Source organism: Salvelinus fontinalis, chromosome 5, assembly GCF_029448725.1.
Source record: "Salvelinus fontinalis isolate EN_2023a chromosome 5, ASM2944872v1, whole genome shotgun sequence".
In the NCBI taxonomy this organism is placed as follows: Eukaryota; Metazoa; Chordata; class Actinopteri; order Salmoniformes; family Salmonidae; genus Salvelinus; species Salvelinus fontinalis.
Genome location: NC_074669.1, coordinates 59440444 through 59461184, shown reverse-complemented (window position 1 = coordinate 59461184; position 20741 = coordinate 59440444). Strand labels below are relative to the sequence as shown.

At 45.1% G+C, this 20741-nt stretch overlaps 1 protein-coding gene across 1 annotated transcript; it reads left to right on the top strand.

Moving 5' to 3' along the window:
* Window positions 1-3686: 3686 nt before the first annotated feature.
* Window positions 3687-20365, top strand: LOC129855923 (uncharacterized). Its single transcript, XM_055924035.1, has 5 exons — window positions 3687-4048; window positions 8712-8774; window positions 10262-10360; window positions 17218-17349; window positions 19910-20365. Exons 1-5 carry the CDS (start codon window positions 3763-3765, stop codon window positions 20194-20196), a joined length of 867 nt encoding a protein of 288 aa, XP_055780010.1. The 5' UTR covers window positions 3687-3762; the 3' UTR covers window positions 20197-20365.
* The last annotated feature ends 376 nt before the right edge of the window (window positions 20366-20741 follow it).

The following is a 20741-nucleotide window of genomic DNA, read 5'->3' as shown; positions in this document are numbered from 1 at the left end:
TCATAGTGGGCCCTCATAGTAGGCCCTCATAGTGGGTCCTCATAGTGGGTCCTCATGGTGTGTCCTCATACTGGGCCCTCATTGTGGGTCCTCATAGTGGGTCCTCATGGTGGGTCCTCATAGTGGGCCCTCATAGTGGGTCCTCATGGTGGGTCCTCATAGTGGGTCCTCATAGTGGGCCCTCATAGTGGGCCCTCATGGTGGGTCCTCATGGTGGGTCCTCATGGTGGGCCCTCATAGTGGGCCCTCATGGTGGGCCCTCATAGTGGGCCCTCATACTGGGTCCTCATGGTGGGTCCTCATAGTGGGCCCTCATGGTGGGTCCTCATGGTGGGTCCTCATAGTGGGCCCTCATAGTGGGCCCTCATAGTGGGTCCTCATAGTGGGTCCTCATACTGGGCCCTCATTGTGGGTCCTCATAGTGGGTCCTCATGGTGGGTCCTCATAGTGGGCCCTCATAGTGGGTCCTCATGGTGGGTCCTCATAGTGGGCCCTCATGGTGGGCCCTCATAGTGGGTCCTCATGGTGGGCCCTCATGGTGGGCCCTCATAGTGGGTCCTCATGGTGTGTGCTCATAGTGGGCCCTCATAGTGGGTGCTCATGGTGGGTCCTCATAGTGGGCCCTCATGCTGGGCCCTCATGGTGGGTCCTCATGGTGGGCCCTCATGGTGGGTCCTCATGGTGGGCCCTCATGGTGGGTCCTCATGGTGGGTCCTCATGGTGGGTCCTCATGGTGGGCCCTCATGGTGGGTCCTCATGGTGGGCCCTCATGGTGGGCCCTCATGGTGGGCCCTCATGGTGGGCACTCATAGTGGGTCCTCATGGTTGGTCCTCATGGTGGGCCCTCATGGTGGGCCCTCATGGTGGGCCCTCATGGTGGGTCCTCATACTGGGCCCTCATGGTGGGCCCTCATACTGGGCCCTCATAGTGGGTCCTCATAGTGGGTCCTCATGGTGGGTCCTCATGGTGGGCCCTCATTGTGGGTCCTCATAGTGGGCCCTCATAGTGGGTCCTCGTGGTGGGCCCTCATGGTGGGTCCTCATAGTGGGCCCTCATAGTGGGTCCTTATGGTGGGTCCTCATGGTGGGTCCTCATGGTGGGCCCTCATAGTGGGTCCTCATGGTGGGTCTTCATGGTGGGCCCTCATGGTGGGCCCTCATGGTGGGTCCTCATACTGGGCCCTCATGGTGGGCCCTCATGGTGGGCCCTCATGGTGGGTCCTCATGGTGGGTCCTCATGGTGGGCCCTCATGGTGGGTCCTCATGGTGGGCCCTCATGGTGGGTCCTCATACTGGGCCCTCATACTGGGCCCTCATTGTGGACCCTCATGGTGGGCCCTCATGGTGGGTCCTCATACTGGGCCCTCATGGTGGGCCCTCATAGTGGGCCCTCATCGTGGGCCCTCATGGTGGGCCCTCATAGTGGGCCCTCATAGTGGGCCCTCATACTGGGCCCTCATAGTGGGCCCTCATAGTGGGCCCTCATAGTGGGCCCTCATAGTGGGCCCTCATAGTGGGCCCTCATAGTGGGTCCTCATAGTGGTCCCTCATAGTGGGCCCTCATAGTGGGCCCTCATAGTGGGCCCTCATAGTGGGTCCTCATAGTGGGCCCTCATAGTGGGCCCTCATACTGGGCCCTCATGGTGGATCCTCATGGTTGGCCCTCATAGTGGGTCCTCATAGTGGGTCCTCATGGTGGGTCCTCATGGTGGGCCCTCATAGTGGTTCCTCATAGTGGGCCCTCATGGTGGGTCCTCATGGTGGGCCCTCATAGTGGGTCCTCATAGTGGGCCCTCATGGTGGGTCCTCTTGGTGGGTCCTCATAGTGGGCCCTCATGGTGGGTTATCATAGTGGGCCCTCATGGTGGGTCCTCATGGTGGTTCCTCATGGTGGGCCCTCATAGTGGTTCCTCATGGTGGGCCCTCATGGTGGGTCCTCTTGGTGAGTCCTCATAGTGGGCCCTCATGGTGGGTTATCATAGTGGGCCCTCATGGTGGGTTATCATAGTGGGCCCTCATGGTGGGTCCTCATAGTGGTTCCTCATGGTGGGCCCTCATAGTGGTTCCTCATGGTGGGCCCTCATAGTGGGTCCTCATGGTGGGCCCTCATGGTGGGCCCTCATGATGGGCCCTCATGGTGGGTCTTTTAGGTCCCAGTTGTTGTTCGTCAACTTGAGTGTATTTCCGAACCCCTCCTAGAACCTCATCTGTTTGTGACTCTTCGTTACTTCCCCATTCTGTTATATGAACATTTGTTAGTGACTCTTCGTTACTTCCCCATTCTGTTATAGGAACATCTGTTAGTGACTCTTCGTTACTTCCCCATTCTGTTATAGGAACATCTGTTAGTGACTCTTCATTACTTCCCCATTCTGTTATAGGAACATCTGTCACTGACTCTTCGTTACTTCCCCATTCTGTTATAGGAACATCTGTCACTGACTCTTCGTTACTTCCCCATTCTGTTATAGGAACATCTGTTAGTGACTCTTCGTTACTTCCCCATTCTGTTATAGGAACATCTGTCACTGACTCTTCGTTACTTCCCCATTCTGTTATAGGAACATCTGTCAGTGACTCTTCGTTACTTCCCCATTCTGTTATAGGAACATCTGTCACTGACTCTTCGTTACTTCCCCATTCTGTTATAGGAACATCTGTCAGTGACTCTTCGTTACTTCCCCATTCTGTTATAGGAACATTTTTGGTTTCTTGTCTGGGAACGTACCAAAACAGGAGGTTAAATGACGCCACAGATGAGCAAATATTCCAAAGTAACTCTGTTGTCATGTTCGATATCAAACGGGATCATAATGTCTGTTAGCACAGAGACTTGTTGTTCAATATTCAAATAAACCTGTTAGCAACCCGTACAAAACGTCACGTGATATTCTTAAAGCAACAGCATTCAATACTCAACTTTATTCATCCTTAAAGCTTGATAATCAAAGCTTGATAATGAGTTGGTGATTTGAGTCAGCTGTCTATTGCTTGATCAAAACCAATAATGTGCCCCTCTTTGGCTCCCCAGGACCAGGATGAAGAAACCCTGCAGTCAATTGAATTAAAAAACACATTACTGGACAAAAACAAAGTGGACTGGGTTCAATTGAGTTCAACTCAAGAACTGCCGGTAAACCTGTCATGGCCCTGATCCAACCAGTTCCCATCACCATGACTGTCTGTGTGCGTCCCCAATGGAGCCCTATTCCCTATATAAGTCACTGTTTCTAGAAGTAGTGCACTATGTAGGGAATAGAGTGCCATTTTGGACACAGACTCGGTTTACTTAACTTGACCCTGTTCCTGCTCCCCACTCACTCCTCCCTCTCAGTTAAACAAATAGAGACGTCCGTTCACTATCAGTTCGTTGGTAAACACCACCATGAGTGTCCTCAGCTACGTGTCCAGAAATACATATTCAGGACTTCGTTATTCCTCCTCCTCAGACCCCTCCCCTTATCCTGCACCACTCATTGGTCTGAACTGGTTTTGATCATGTGTGTCGTCCCAGTGACTGAGAAGTGAACAGGAGGTTTTTAACCCATAGATCCTGATGAAATGTGGGATGATTCATTAAGTGGGAAGCAACCAAGTGGTGAGGAGGAGGAGTGAGGAGGAGGAGGAGGAGTGAGGAGGAGGAGTCAGGCTTGACTAGGTTAGTGTTGCAACATGACTAGGGGGGTGAATTCTGAATCAGTGTGTATTTAAGGCTAAGCAATATTCAGACCTCCAGTTCCATTAGCAAGCTGTGATTGTGATATGAAGATGCAGAAGTCTGTCTCTGTCGGTCCTCTGCTGTTGCTCCTCTGTCTGTCTGGGGTAGGGGTCACCAAAGGTCAAGGAGTAGAGGTCACCGAAGCTGTAGAGTTCAGGATGGAAAATGAGGTGGTCAAAACACCAGCAGACAGAAAGGCAGATGGACAGACAGACTCTGAGCCGGACCTCTGGGCTGAGCTGAGAGGGCTGAGAGACATGGTGGTGGAACAGAGAGTGGGACTGGCTGTCACTCAAAGTCAACTGGAGGACGTGAAGACACAGAATGCAGGTAATAAGAGTTGCCACAATGCAAAAAAATGTATATATATTTACTTGTTTTGAGTCCGTCTCACTTTCCCAGAAAATGTATTTACTTGTTTTGAGTCGGTCTCACTTTCCCAGAAAATGTATTTACTTGTTTTGAGTCGGTCTCACTTTCCCAGAAAATGTATTTACTTGTTTTGAGTCGGTCTCACTTTCCCAGAAAATGCATTTACTTGTTTTGAGTCGGTCTCACTTTCCCAGAAAATGCATTTACTTGTTTTGAGTCGGTCTCACTTTCCCAGAAAATGTATTTACTTGTTTTGAGTCGGTCTCACTTTCCCAGAAAACGTATTTACTTGTTTTGAGTTCATTTTTCTTTCCCAGACAATCAAGATGATTTGTCTTGTTTTTACGATATTCTGACTTGTTTCAAGCCTTTTGTATAAAATAAGCAATAAGCAAAACGATCTGCCATTGTACTAAGATAGTTTACATTGGTAAGATGTCAATGCCTTTGACAATGCCCTGATAGTAAGAGAGATCTAGGTAAGGTGTCACACTCAACACAGCACATTGAATATAGCACAGCAAAGGAACATACAGACACAATGTGGACACTGGAGCCAGATAGGAGACACAATGTTAAAACCAGGGGTGGAAAAAGTACTCAATTGTCATACTTGAGTAAGAGTAAAGATACCTTAATAGAACATGACTCAAGTAAAAGTGAAAGTCAGCCAGTAAAATACTACTTAAAAGTCTAAAAGTATCTGGTTTGAAATATAATTTACTATCAAAAGTATAAATCCTTTTAAGTTCAGTATATTAAGCAAATCAGACGACACAATTTTCTTCTTTTCTTTTTTCCATTGACGGATACACAGGGCCACACTCCAACACTCAGATATCATTTACAAACACAGGGCCACACTCCAACACTCAGATATCATTTACAAACACAGGGCCACACTCCAACACTCAGATATCATTTACAAACACAGGGCCACACTCCAACTCAGATATCAATTACAAACACAGGGCCACACTCCAACACTCAGATATCAATTACAAACACAGGGCCACACTCCAGCACTCAGATATCAATTACAAACACAGGGCCACACTCCAACACTCAGATATCATTTACAAACACAGGGCCACACTCCAACACTCAGATATCAATTACAAACACAGGGCCACACTCCAGCACTCAGATATCAATTACAAACACAGGGCCACACTCCAACACTCAGATATCAATTACAAACACAGGGCCACACTCCAACACTCAGATATCATTTACAAACACAGGGCCACACTCCAACACTCAGATATCATTTACAAACACAGGGCCACACTCCAACTCAGATATCAATTACAAACACAGGGCCACACTCCAACTCAGATATCAATTACAAACACAGGGCCACACTCCAGCACTCAGATATCAATTACAAACACAGGGCCACACTCCAGCACTCAGATATCAATTACAAACACAGGGCCACACTCCAGCACTCAGATATCAATTACAAACACAGGGCCACACTCCAGCACTCAGATATCAATTACAAACACAGGGCCACACTCCAACTCAGATATCAATTACAAACACAGGGCCACACTCCAACTCAGATATCATTTACAAACACAGGGCCACACTCCAACTCAGATATCAATTACAAACACAGGGCCACACTCCAACTCAGATATCATTTACAAACACAGGGCCACACTCCAACTCAGATATCATTTACAAACTAAGCATTTGTGTTTAGTGAGTCCGCCAGATCAGAGGCAGTAGGAATCACCAGGAGTGTTCTCTGTTTAGTGAGTCTGCCAGATCAGAGGCAGTAGGAATCACCAGGGATGTTCTCTGTTTAGTGAGTCCGCCAGATCAGAGGCAGTAGGAATCACCAGGAGTGTTCTCTGTTTAGTGAGTCTGCCAGATCAGAGGCAGTAGGAATCACTAGGAGTGTTCTCTGTTTAGTGAGTCTGCCAGATCAGAGGCAGTAGGAATCACCAGGGATGTTCTCTGTTTAGTGAGTCTGCCAGATCAGAGGCAGTAGGAATCACCAGGAGTGTTCTCCAGGAATGTGTTTGAATTGGACCATTTTCCTGTCAAAACGTAACAAGTACTTTGGGTGTCAGGGAAAATGTACAGAGTAAAAAGTACATTATTTTCTTTTGGAATGTAGTGAGTTAAAAGTAAAAGTTGCCAAAAATGTAAATAGTAAAGTAAAGTACAGATATCCAAAAAAACGACTTAAGTAGTACTATAAAGATTTTTACTTAAGTATTTTATACCATCAGATAGTGATCCGTTTTTCATAAACATTTAATCCAGATGAAAATGATCCTCTGTTGGGTTCAATTCTGCTCCTTCAGATGTGGTCCTTGTTTCTGGATGCAGTTTGACGTTTTAAGACAAAACTGAATCAAATTTCTCCCATAACACATCATATACTCCAACAAAGACTTTTGGTTGAAATATTGTCTTTGTAAAGTGAAGGGGGACTGACATTGAATGACCAGGATTGAGACAGCACAATAATATTTCAACCTGGATTTCATGTAAAAAAAAAAAACTGGGTTTTAGGAATAACGTGGCTATGTAAAACTTCTATACTATGTAAACATTCTATGCTATGTAAACATTATATACAATGTAGACATTATATACTGTGTAAACATTCTATGCTATGTAAACATGATATACAATGTAAACATTACATACTGTGTAAACATTCTATGCTATGTAAACATTCTATACTATGTAAACATTCTATGCTATGTAAACATTATATACTGTGTAAACATTCTATGATATTTAAAACTTCTTTACTATGTAAACAGTATATACTATGTAAACATTCTATGCTATGTAAACATTCTATACTATGTAAACATTCTATGCTATGTAAACATTATATACTGTGTAAACATTCTATGCTATGTAAAACTTCTATACTATGTAAACATTATATACAGTGTAAACATTATATACTGTGTAAACATTCTATGCTATGTAAACATTCTATACTATGTAAACATTCTATACTGTGTAAACATTATATGCTATGTAAACATTATATACTATGTAAACATTCTATACTATGTAAACATTATATACTGTGTAAACATTCTATGATATGTAAAACTTCTATACTATGTAAACAGTATATACTATGTAAACATTCTATGCTATGTAAATATTCTATACTATGTAAACATTCTATGCAATATAAACATTATATACTATGTAAACATTCTATGCTATGCAAACATTATATACTATGTAAACATTATATACCATGTTAACATTATATACTATGTAAACATTATATACTCTGTTAACATTATTTACTAAGTTAACATTATATACTATGTAAACATTATATACTATGTTAACATAATATACTATGTAAACATTGGGACAAAATATGCAATACTCTTTGTGTTATTTCTTTGATTTGCTTTTCCCTGCCTTATCCATGATATCGTACAGATCTGACCAGAGCTCAAGGACGCTAGTCGGAAGCATTAACATGTGTCTATCTTTGAGCTGAACAATAACTAATAACATTCATGTAGAATTGTTTTAGGGCCACAGTGTTGAGAGCTAACTTTCGTTGGTAGGAATCAGATAACACAAGCCCCATATTAATACCAGGTGATAACTTTAGATGGTAGGAATCAGATAACACAAGCCCCATATTAATACCAGGTGATAACTTTAGATGGTAGGTATCAGATAGCACAAGCCCCATATTAATACCAGGTGATAACTTTAGATGGTAGGAATCAGATAACACAAGCCCCATATTAATACCAGGTGATAACTTTAGATGGTAGGAATCAGATAACACAAGCCCCATATTAATACCAGGTGATAACTTTAGATGGTAGGAATCAGATAACACAAGCCCCATATTAATACCAGGTGATAACTTTAGATGGTAGGAATCAGATAACACAAGCCCCATATTAATACCAGGTGATAACTTTAGATGGTAGGAATCAGATAACACAAGCCCCATATTAATACCAGGTGATAACTTTAGATGGTAGGAATCAGATAACACAAGCCCCATATTAATACCAGGTGATAACTTTAGATGGTAGGAATCAGATAACACAAGCCCCATATTAATACCAGGTGATAACTTTAGATGGTAGGAATCAGATAGCACAAGCCCCATATTAATACCAGGTGATAACTTTAGATGGTAGGAATCAGATAACACAAGCCCCATATTAATACCAGGTGATAACTTTCGTTGGTAGGAATCAGATAACACAAGCCCCATATTAATACCAGGTGATAACTTTAGATGGTAGGAATCAGATAACACAAGCCCCATATTAATACCAGGTGATAACTTTAGATGGTAGGAATCAGATAGCACAAGCCCCATATTAATACCAGGTGATAACTTTAGATGGTAGGAATCAGATAACACAAGCCCCATATTAATACCAGGTGATAACTTTAGATGGTAGGAATCAGATAGCACAAGCCCCATATTAATACCAGGTGATAACTTTAGATGGTAGGAATCAGATAACACAAGCCCCATATTAATACCAGGTGATAACTTTAGATGGTAGGAATCAGATAACACAAGCCCCATATTAATACCAGGTGTAAATGGGGTCAATAAGAGTTATTGTGGTTCTTATTCCAGAGATGGAGTTCAGGCTGAGAACTGCAGAGAACCAGGTGAAGCTACTGAAGGCTGAGAATCAAGGTAAAACAAGAGATTTTGGTGAATCTGTGATTTGGGTAATATATTTGAACCAATATTGTGTATTTATTTATTGATCGTTCCGTTTGATTTCATTCACTTCCTGATTGCACCCGTTTTGATTTGAACAAACCTTCAGTGTTTGCCCGTGGTGGAAGTGGTCCGAAAGGGACACGTTGAACCTCAATGCCAAAACATTCAGGACATAGCGGTGTTCCAAGATGACCCATGTTGCATACCCCACCCTACCCCACCCTACCCCACCCTACCCCACCCTACCCCACCCTACCCCACTCTACCCCACCCTACCATGAGACTTCCATGTCTTCATCAGTTGACCCATGTTGCATACCCCACCCTACCCCACCCTACCCCACCCTACCCCACCCTACCCCACCCTACCCTACCATGAGACTCGATGTCTTCATCAGTTGACCCATGTCGCATACCCCACCCTACCCCACCCATACCCCACCCTACCCCACCCTACCCCTACCTTACCATGAGACTTCCATGTCCTCATCAGTTGACCCATGTTACATTCCCCACCCTACCCCACCCTACCCCACCCTACCCCACCCTACCCCACCCTACCCCACCTTACCATGAGACTTCCATGTCCTCATCAGTTGACCCATGTCGCATACCCCACCCTACCCCACCCATACCCCACCCTACCATGAGACTTCCATGTCTTCATCAGTTGACCCATGTTGCATACCCCACCCTACCCCACCCTACCCCACCCATACCCCACCCTACCATGAGACTTCCATGTCTTCATCAGTTGACCCATGTTGCATACCCCACCCTACCATGAGACTTCCATGTCTTCATCAGTTGACCCATGTTGCATACCCCACCCTACCATGAGACTTCCATGTCTTCATCAGTTGACCCATGTTGCATACCCCACCCTACCATGAGACTTCCATGTCTTCATCAGTGAAAAACAATCACGGAGGAACTTTGAAATCATTTGAAAGCTGACAAACAGGGTTGTTAAAATATTCTATGATTTATTTTATTTTTATGTTTAACGTTGAATTTTTAACATGAATTATCTTAAAACGCATTCACTACGGTTTTTCTCATTTTCCTAAATGATGTACCTTAGACCCTATTTGACATAATCAGAGGTGTCTGTGCTGTGCCTGTCATCGGTTTAGACACAGCAGATTGTTAAATAGAGAATGGGTGTCATTTCAATCATAGAAATATAATGAAAAGAATGGACCTATCCCTTTAGATCACTGTATGTTAGCTGGCACCACATTTCACATTTAAAATAAATAGAAACTTTAACTTCCATTTACTACCAGAAAGATGACTCCCGGTCCACCCACTGTTGAATGTCAGCTTGAATGTGAAAGGCAATTCTATTATCTGTGTTCCTATTTATTTATTCATGTGTGTATTCATTTATCCATATGTTGTGTTTAATTAATCGATTAGTGTATTCATTGATGGATTGAGCTCTCTGGTTCCAGCCCTGGAGCTGAGGACTCTAGACGTCAGCTCCAACTACTCTCAGAGCCAGGTGGGACTACAGAAGACTGAGCTGGAGGAGCTGAAGAGACAGAACACAGGTAGAGAAAAGAGAGAGAGAACACAGGTAGAGGAGAAGAAGAGAGAGAACACATGTAGAGAATAGGAAGAGAGAAAACACATGTAGAGAATAGGAAGAGAGAAAACACAGGTAGAGGAGAAGAAGAGAGAGAACACAGGTAGAGGAGAAGAAGAGCGATAACAAAGGTAGGGGAGAAAAAGAGAGAACACGGGTAGAGGAGGAAAGAGAGAACACGGGAAGAGGAGAAGAAGAGAGAGAACACAGGTAGAGGAGAAGAAGAGAGAGAACACGGGTAGAGGAGAAGAAGAGAGAGAACACGGGTAGAGGAGAAGAAGAGAGAACACGGGTAGAGGAGAAGAAGAGAGAGAACACGGGTAGAGGAGAAGAAGAGAGAGAACACGGGTAGAGGAGAAGAAGAGAGAGAACACATGTAGAGAATAGGAAGAGAGAAAACACATGTAGAGAATAGGAAGAGAGAAAACACAGGTAGAGGAGAAGAAGAGAGAGAACACAGGTAGAGGAGAAGAAGAGCGATAACAAAGGTAGGGGAGAAGAAGAGCGATAACAAAGGTAGGGGAGAAAAAGAGAGAACACGGGTAGAGGAGAAGAAGAGAGAGAACACAGGTAGAGGAGAAGAAGAGAGAACACGGGTAGAGGAGAAGAAGAGAGAGAACACAGGTAGAAGAGAGAGAACACAGGTAGAGGAGAAGAAGAGAGAGAACACGGGTAGAGGAGAAGAAGAGAGAGAACACAGGTAGAGGAGGAAAAGAGAGAGAACACGGGTAGAGGAGAAGAAGAGAGAGAACACGGGTAGAGGAGAAGAAGAGAGAGAACACGGGTAGAGGAGAAGAAGAGAGAGAACACAGGTAGAGGAGAAGAAGAGAGAGAACACAGGTAGAAGAGAGAGAACACGGGTAGAGGAGGAGAGAGAGAACACGGGTAGAGGAGAAGAAGAGAGAGAGCACAGGTAGAGGACAAGAAGAGGGAGAACACAGGTAGAGGAGAAGAAGAGAGAGAACACAGGTAGAGATGGAGGATGAGCTGAAGAGAGAGAAAAGGTATAGGTAGAGGAGGAGCTGAGGACAGAGAACACGTAGAGGACTGGAGGACAGAGAACAGGTAGAGGACTGGATGACAGAGAACAGGTAGAGGAGGAGCTGAGGACAGAGAACAGGTAGAGGAGTGGAGGACAGAGAACAGGTAGAGGAGTGGAGGACAGAGAACAGGTAGAGGACTGGAGGACAGAGAACAGGTAGAGGACTGGAGGACAGAGAACAGGTAGAGGAGTGGAGGACAGAGAACAGGTAGAGGAGTGGAGGACAGAGAACAGGTAGAGGACTGGAGGACAGAGAACAGGTAGAGGACTGGAGGACAGAGAACAGGTAGAGGACTGGAGGACAGAGAACAGGTAGAGGACTGGAGGACAGAGAACAGGTAGAGGACTGGAGGACAGAGAACAGGTAGAGGAGTGGAGGACAGAGAACAGGTAGAGGACTGGAGGACAGAGAACAGGTAGAGCACTGGAGGACAGAGAACAGGTAGAGGACTGGAGGACAGAGAACAGGTAGAGGACTGGAGGACAGAGAACAGGTAGAGGACTGGAGGACAGAGAACAGGTAGAGGACTGGAGGACAGAGAACAGGTAGAGGACTGGAGGACAGAGAACAGGTAGAGGACAGAGAACAGGTAGAGGACTGGAGGACAGAGAACAGGTAGAGGACAGAGAACAGGTAGAGGACTGGAGGACAGAGAACAGGTAGAGGACTGGAGGACAGAGAACAGGTAGAGGACAGAGAACAGGTAGAGGAGTGGAGGACAGAGAACAGGTAGAGGACTGGAGGACAGAGAACAGGTAGAGGACTGGAGGACAGAGAACAGGTAGAGGAGTGGAGGACAGAGAACAGGTAGAGGAGTGGAGGACAGAGAACAGGTAGAGGACTGGAGGACAGAGAACAGGTAGAGGACTGGAGGACAGAGAACAGGTAGAGGACTGGAGGACAGAGAACAGGTAGAGGACTGGAGGACAGAGAACAGGTAGAGGACTGGAGGACAGAGAACAGGTAGAGGAGTGGAGGACAGAGAACAGGTAGAGGACTGGAGGACAGAGAACAGGTAGAGCACTGGAGGACAGAGAACAGGTAGAGGACTGGAGGACAGAGAACAGGTAGAGGACTGGAGGACAGAGAACAGGTAGAGGACTGGAGGACAGAGAACAGGTAGAGGACTGGAGGACAGAGAACAGGTAGAGGACTGGAGGACAGAGAACAGGTAGAGGACAGAGAACAGGTAGAGGACTGGAGGACAGAGAACAGGTAGAGGACAGAGAACAGGTAGAGGACTGGAGGACAGAGAACAGGTAGAGGACTGGAGGACAGAGAACAGGTAGAGGACAGAGAACAGGTAGAGGACTGGAGGACAGAGAACAGGTAGAGGACTGGAGGACAGAGAACAGGTAGAGGACTGGATGACAGAGAACAGGTAGAGGAGGAGCTGAGGACAGAGAACAGGTAGAGGAGTGGAGGACAGAGAACAGGTAGAGGAGTGGAGGACAGAGAACAGGTAGAGGACTGGAGGACAGAGAACAGGTAGAGGACTGGAGGACAGAGAACAGGTAGAGGACTGGAGGACAGAGAACAGGTAGAGGACTGGAGGACAGAGAACAGGTAGAGGAGTGGAGGACAGAGAACAGGTAGAGGACTGGAGGACAGAGAACAGGTAGAGGACTGGAGGACAGAGAACAGGTAGAGGAGTGGAGGACAGAGAACAGGTAGAGGACTGGAGGACAGAGAACAGGTAGAGGACTGGAGGACAGAGAACAGGTAGAGGACTGGAGGACAGAGAACAGGTAGAGGACTGGAGGACAGAGAACAGGTAGAGGACTGGAGGACAGAGAACAGGTAGAGGACTGGAGGACAGAGAACAGGTAGAGGACTGGAGGACAGAGAACAGGTAGAGGACTGGAGGACAGAGAACAGGTAGAGGACAGAGAACAGGTAGAGGACTGGAGGACAGAGAACAGGTAGAGGACAGAGAACAGGTAGAGGACTGGAGGACAGAGAACAGGTAGAGGACTGGAGGACAGAGAACAGGTAGAGGACAGAGAACAGGTAGAGGACTGGAGGACAGAGAACAGGTAGAGGACTGGAGGACAGAGAACAGGTAGAGGACTGGAGAACAGAGAACAGGTAGAGGACTGGAGGACAGAGAACAGGTAGAGGACTGGAGGACAGAGAACAGGTAGAGGACTGGAGGACAGAGAACAGGTAGAGGACTGGAGGACAGAGAACAGGTAGAGGACTGGAGGACAGAGAACAGGTAGAGGACAGAGAACAGGTAGAGGACTGGAGGACAGAGAACAGGTAGAGGACAGAGAACAGGTAGAGGACTGGAGGACAGAGAACAGGTAGAGGACTGGAGGACAGAGAACAGGTAGAGGACAGAGAACAGGTAGAGGACTGGAGGACAGAGAACAGGTAGAGGACTGGAGGACAGAGTACAGGTAGAGGACAGAGAACAGGTAGAGGACTGGAGGACAGAGAACAGGTAGAGGACAGAGAACAGGTAGAGGACTTTAGGACAGAGAACAGGTAGAGGACAGAGAACAGGTAGAGGACTGGAGGACAGAGAACAGGTAGAGGACAGAGAACAGGTAGAGGACTGGAGGACAGAGAACAGGTAGAGGACAGAGAACAGGTAGACGACTGGAGGACAGAGAACAGGTAGAGGACAGAGAACAGGTAGAGGACTGGAGGACAGAGAACAGGTAGAGGACTGGAGGACAGAGAACAGGTAGAGGACTGGAGGACAGAGAACAGGTAGAGGACAGAGAACAGGTAGAGGACTGGAGGACAGAGAACAGGTAGAGGACTGGAGGACAGAGAACAGGTAGAGGACTGGAGGACAGAGAACAGGTAGAGGACAGAGAACAGGTAGAGGACTGGAGGACAGAGAACAGGTAGAGGACAGAGAACAGGTAGAGGACTGGAGGACAGAGAACAGGTAGAGGACAGAGAACAGGTAGAGGACTGGAGGACAGAGAACAGGTAGAGGACAGAGAACAGGTAGAGGACTGGAGGACAGAGAACAGGTAGAGGACTGGAGGACAGAGAACAGGTAGAGGACTGGAGGACAGAGAACAGGTAGAGGACTGGAGGACAGAGAACAGGTAGAGGACTGGAGGACAGAGTACAGGTAGAGGACTGGAGGACAGAGAACAGGTAGAGGACAGAGAACAGGTAGAGGACTGGAGGACAGAGAACAGGTAGAGGACTGGAGGACAGAGAACAGGTAGAGGACTGGAGGACAGAGAACAGGTAGAGGACTGGAGGACAGAGAACAGGTAGAGGACTGGAAGACAGAGAACAGGTAGAGGACTGGAGGACAGAGAACAGGTAGAGGACTGGAGGACAGAGAACAGGTAGAGGACTGGAGGACAGAGAACAGGTAGAGGACTGGAGGACAGAGAACAGGTAGAGGACTGGAGGACAGAGAACAGGTAGAGGACTGGAGGACAGAGAACAGGTAGAGGACTGGAGGACAGAGAACAGGTAGAGGACAGAGAACAGGTAGAGGACTGGAGGACAGAGAACAGGTAGAGGACAGAGAACAGGTAGAGGACTGGAGGACAGAGAACAGGTAGAGGACTGGAGGACAGAGAACAGGTAGAGGACAGAGAACAGGTAGAGGACTGGAGGACAGAGAACAGGTAGAGGACTGGAGGACAGAGAACAGGTAGAGGACTGGATGACAGAGAACAGGTAGAGGAGGAGCTGAGGACAGAGAACAGGTAGAGGAGTGGAGGACAGAGAACAGGTAGAGGAGTGGAGGACAGAGAACAGGTAGAGGACTGGAGGACAGAGAACAGGTAGAGGACTGGAGGACAGAGAACAGGTAGAGGACTGGAGGACAGAGAACAGGTAGAGGACTGGAGGACAGAGAACAGGTAGAGGAGTGGAGGACAGAGAACAGGTAGAGGACTGGAGGACAGAGAACAGGTAGAGGACTGGAGGACAGAGAACAGGTAGAGGAGTGGAGGACAGAGAACAGGTAGAGGACTGGAGGACAGAGAACAGGTAGAGGACTGGAGGACAGAGAACAGGTAGAGGACTGGAGGACAGAGAACAGGTAGAGGACTGGAGGACAGAGAACAGGTAGAGGACTGGAGGACAGAGAACAGGTAGAGGACTGGAGGACAGAGAACAGGTAGAGGACTGGAGGACAGAGAACAGGTAGAGGACTGGAGGACAGAGAACAGGTAGAGGACAGAGAACAGGTAGAGGACTGGAGGACAGAGAACAGGTAGAGGACAGAGAACAGGTAGAGGACTGGAGGACAGAGAACAGGTAGAGGACTGGAGGACAGAGAACAGGTAGAGGACAGAGAACAGGTAGAGGACTGGAGGACAGAGAACAGGTAGAGGACTGGAGGACAGAGAACAGGTAGAGGACTGGAGGATAGAGAACAGGTAGAGGACTGGAGGACAGAGAACAGGTAGAGGACTGGAGGACAGAGAACAGGTAGAGGACTGGAGGACAGAGAACAGGTAGAGGACTGGAGGACAGAGAACAGGTAGAGGACTGGAGGACAGAGAACAGGTAGAGGACAGAGAACAGGTAGAGGACTGGAGGACAGAGAACAGGTAGAGGACAGAGAACAGGTAGAGGACTGGAGGACAGAGAACAGGTAGAGGACTGGAGGACAGAGAACAGGTAGAGGACAGAGAACAGGTAGAGGACTGGAGGACAGAGAACAGGTAGAGGACTGGAGGACAGAGTACAGGTAGAGGACAGAGAACAGGTAGAGGACTGGAGGACAGAGAACAGGTAGAGGACAGAGAACAGGTAGAGGACTGGAGGACAGAGAACAGGTAGAGGACAGAGAACAGGTAGAGGACTGGAGGACAGAGAACAGGTAGAGGACAGAGAACAGGTAGAGGACTGGAGGACAGAGAACAGGTAGAGGACAGAGAACAGGTAGAGGACTGGAGGACAGAGAACAGGTAGAGGACAGAGAACAGGTAGAGGACTGGAGGACAGAGAACAGGTAGAGGACTGGAGGACAGAGAACAGGTAGAGGACTGGAGGACAGAGAACAGGTAGAGGACAGAGAACAGGTAGAGGACTGGAGGACAGAGAACAGGTAGAGGACTGGAGGACAGAGAACAGGTAGAGGACTGGAGGACAGAGAACAGGTAGAGGACAGAGAACAGGTAGAGGACTGGAGGACAGAGAACAGGTAGAGGACAGAGAACAGGTAGAGGACTGGAGGACAGAGAACAGGTAGAGGACAGAGAACAGGTAGAGGACTGGAGGACAGAGAACAGGTAGAGGACAGAGAACAGGTAGAGGACTGGAGGACAGAGAACAGGTAGAGGACTGGAGGACAGAGAACAGGTAGAGGACTGGAGGACAGAGAACAGGTAGAGGACTGGAGGACAGAGAACAGGTAGAGGACTGGAGGACAGAGAACAGGTAGAGGACTGGAGGACAGAGTACAGGTAGAGGACTGGAGGACAGAGAACAGGTAGAGGACAGAGAACAGGTAGAGGACTGGAGGACAGAGAACAGGTAGAGGACTGGAGGACAGAGAACAGGTAGAGGACTGGAGGACAGAGAACAGGTAGAGGACTGGAGGACAGAGAACAGGTAGAGGACTGGAGGACAGAGAACAGGTAGAGGACTGGAGGACAGAGAACAGGTAGAGGACTGGAGGACAGAGAACAGGTAGAGGACTGGAGGACAGAGTACAGGTAGAGGACTGGAGGTTAGGCTGCCATAGTAACTAAAGCATTACAACCACAAAGTGTTGTCTGACCATTTAAACCATTGTCTTGTTGGTTTCTGACCAATGTGTGTTTTTGTTTGTTTCCTCTTACAGAACGGAAGGTAGCGTTCTCTGTTACTTTGGGAGTTGGGGGTTACTATGGTGGTTACTATGGACCCACATCCACTACCCTGGTCTACAAGGACATCCTGACAAACATCGGCAATCACTACAACCCAACTAATGGTGAGTTACAGTGTATGCTTTGCTGGAATATCTTACTCTTGAACTGATCTGTGGAGAGCCTTCAACTGAATTATCTATAGGGAGTGTTCAACTGAATTATCTATAGGGAGTGTTCAACTGAATTATCTATAGAGAGTGTTCAACTGAATTATCTATAGTGTTCAACTGAATTATCTATAGAGAGTGTTCAACTGAATTATCTATAGAGAGTGTTCAACTGAATTATCTATAGAGAGTGTTCAACTGAATTATCTATAGGGAGTGTTCAACTGAATTATCTATAGAGAGTGTTCAACTGAATTATCTATAGGGAGTGTTCAACTGAATTATCTATAGAGAGTGTTCAACTGAATTATCTATAGAGAGTGTTCAACTGAATTATCTATAGAGAGAGTTCAACTGAATTATCTATAAAGAGTGTTCAACTGAATTATCTATAGGGAGTGTTCAACTGAATTATCTATAGAGAGTGTTCAACTGAATTATCTATAGTGTTCAACTGAATTATCTATAGAGAGTGTTCAACTGAATTATCTATAGAGAGTGTTCAACTGAATTATCTATAGGGAGTGTTCAACTGAATTATCTATAGTGTTCAACTGAATTATCTATAGAGAGTGTTCAACTGAATTATCTATAGAGACTGTTCAACTGAATTATCTATAGGGAGTGTTCAACTGAATTATCTATAGTGTTCAACTGAATTATCTATAGAGAGTGTTCAACTGAATTATCTATAGTGTTCAACTGAATTATCTATAGTGTTCAACTGAATTATCTATAGTGTTCAACTGAATTATCTATAGAGTTTAACTGAATTATCTATAGAGTTTAACTGAATTATCTATAGTGTTCAACTGAATTATCTATAGAGTTTAACTGAATTATCTATAGTGTTCAACTGAATTATCTATAGAGAGTGTTCAACTGAATTATCTATAGAGAGAGTTCAACTGAATTATCTATAGTGAGTGTTCAACTGAATTATCTATAGAGAGTGTTCAACAGAATTATCTATAGAGAGTGTTCAACTGAATTATCTATAGAGAGTGTTCAACAGAATTATCTATAGAGAGTGTTCAACTGAATTATCTATAGAGAGTGTTCAACTGAATTATCTATAGAGAGTGTTCAACTGAATTATCTATAGGGAGAGTTCAACTGAATTATCTATAGAGAGTGTTCAACTGAATTATCTATAGAGAGTGTTCAACTGAATTATCTATAGAGAGTGTTCAACTGAATTATCTATAGAGAGTGTTCAACTGAATTATCTATAGAGAGAGTTCAACTGAATTATCTAGTGTTCAACTGAATTATCTATAGTGTTCAACTGAATTGTCTATAGTGTTCAACTGAATTATCTATAGTGTTCAACTGAATTATCTATAGTGTTCAACTGAATTATCTATAAAGAGTGTTCAACTGAATTATCTATAGAGAGCGTTCAACTGAATTATCTATAGTGTTCAACTGAATTATCTATAGTGTTCAACTGAATTATCTATAGTGTTCAACTGAATTATCTATAGAGAGTTTTCAACAGAATTATCTATAGAGAGTGTTCAACTGAATTATCTATAAAGAGTGTTCAACAGAAATATCTATAGAGAGTGTTCAACTGAATTATCTATAGAGAGTGTTCAACTGAATTATCTATAGAGAGTGTTCAACTGAATTATCTATAGGGAGAGTTCAACTGAATTATCTATAGAGAGTGTTCAACTGAATTATCTATAGAGAGTGTTCAACTGAATTATCTATAGAGAGTGTTCAACTGAATTATCTATAGAGAGTGTTCAACTGAATTATCTATAGAGAGAGTTCAACTGAATTATCTAGTGTTCAACTGAATTATCTATAGTGTTCAACTGAATTGTCTATAGTGTTCAACTGAATTATCTATAGTGTTCAACTGAATTATCTATAGTGTTCAACTGAATTATCTATAAAGAGTGTTCAACTGAATTATCTATAGAGAGCGTTCAACTGAATTATCTATAAAGAGTGTTCAACTGAATTATCTATAGAGAGTGTTCAACTGAATTATCTATAGGGAGTGTTCAACTGAATTATCTATAGGGAGTGTTCAACTGAATTATCTATAGAGAGTGTTCAACTGAATTATCTATAGGGAGTGTTCAACTGAATTATCTATAGAGAGTGTTCAACTGAATTATCTATAGAGAGTGTTCAACTGAATTATCTATAGAGAGTGTTCAACTGAATTATCTATAGAGACTGTTCAACTGAATTATCTATAGAGAGTGTTCAACTGAATTATCTATAGAGAGTGTTCAACTGAATTATCTATAGAGAGTGTTCAACTGAATTATCTATAGAGAGTGTTCAACTGAAGTATCTATAGGGAGTGTTCAACTGAATTATCTATAGAGAGTGTTCAACTGAATTATCTATAGAGAGTGTTCAACTGAATTATCTATAGAGAGTGTTCAACTGAATTATCTATAGAGAGTGTTCAACTGAATTATCTATAGAGAGTGTTCAACTGAAGTCTGTATGGAGAGAGAGAGCCTCACATGTTTCATCTCTTTCCCAGGTCACTTCACAGCCCCAGTGAGGGGAGTGTACTACTTCAGAATCGCCTTGTTCGGAATCGTAGAAAGGAACAGCGGCATACATTGCAACCTCCGAACAAACGGCATCATAACCCTGAAGGCAGGTCTTTGGGAATACATTGCAAAGTCCCAGCACCATGTAGCTAATGCTGCCTCTCTGCTGCTGGAGCAGGGAGACGTAGTTGACGTTCAACTGGGTGGAACCACAATCTATGATGACAGTCACAAGAGAAACACCTTCAGTGGCTTCCTGCTCTTCCCAGTGTGAGATGCTGATCAGTGAACCACAATGGAATGAAGCCTTCAGCCAATGTGTGTTTATCCTCTGTATTTGTTTTTATGTTGTGTCTGGCTGGCGCACCCTTCTCCTTTTGATTATGAAATCAATTAAATCGATTGATCCCATCAATACATAAATAAATCAACCTAGCAATCTGTCCATCACTACGAATCTTTCTGTAACTGAAAATGAAAGATTAACAACATATGTATTCTCATGTATGTTGTGGACTCAAGATCATTCAATATTTATTTTCATTCTATATAAATCTACAGAAGAAGAGATGTTCACTGTAAATAAGTTGTTGATAATACTATGCTCTGCTGGTAGAGCAGTGATTCAGCTGTTAGGTATGGTAGAGCAGCTGTTAGGTATGGTAGAGTACATTTACATTTAAGTCATTTAGCAGACGCTCTTATCCAGAGCGACTTACAAATTGGTGCATTCACCTTATGATATCCAGTGGAACAGCCACTTTACAATAGTGCATCTAAATCTTTTAAGGGGGGGGGTTAGTAGCTGTTAGGTATGGT

What these genes read in the sequence shown, in the direction of transcription:
- LOC129855923 (XM_055924035.1), top strand. Translation starts at nt 3,763, where the DNA reads ATGAAGATGCAGAAGTCTGTCTCTGTCGGTCCTCTGCTGTTGCTCCTC. An exon ending in ACTGAAGGCTGAGAATCAAG is followed by an intron (nt 8,775 to 10,261) that starts GTAAAACAAGAG and finishes CTCTGGTTCCAG; the next exon opens with CCCTGGAGCTGAGGACTCTA. An exon ending in TCACTACAACCCAACTAATG is followed by an intron (nt 17,350 to 19,909) that starts GTGAGTTACAGT and finishes TCTCTTTCCCAG; the next exon opens with GTCACTTCACAGCCCCAGTG.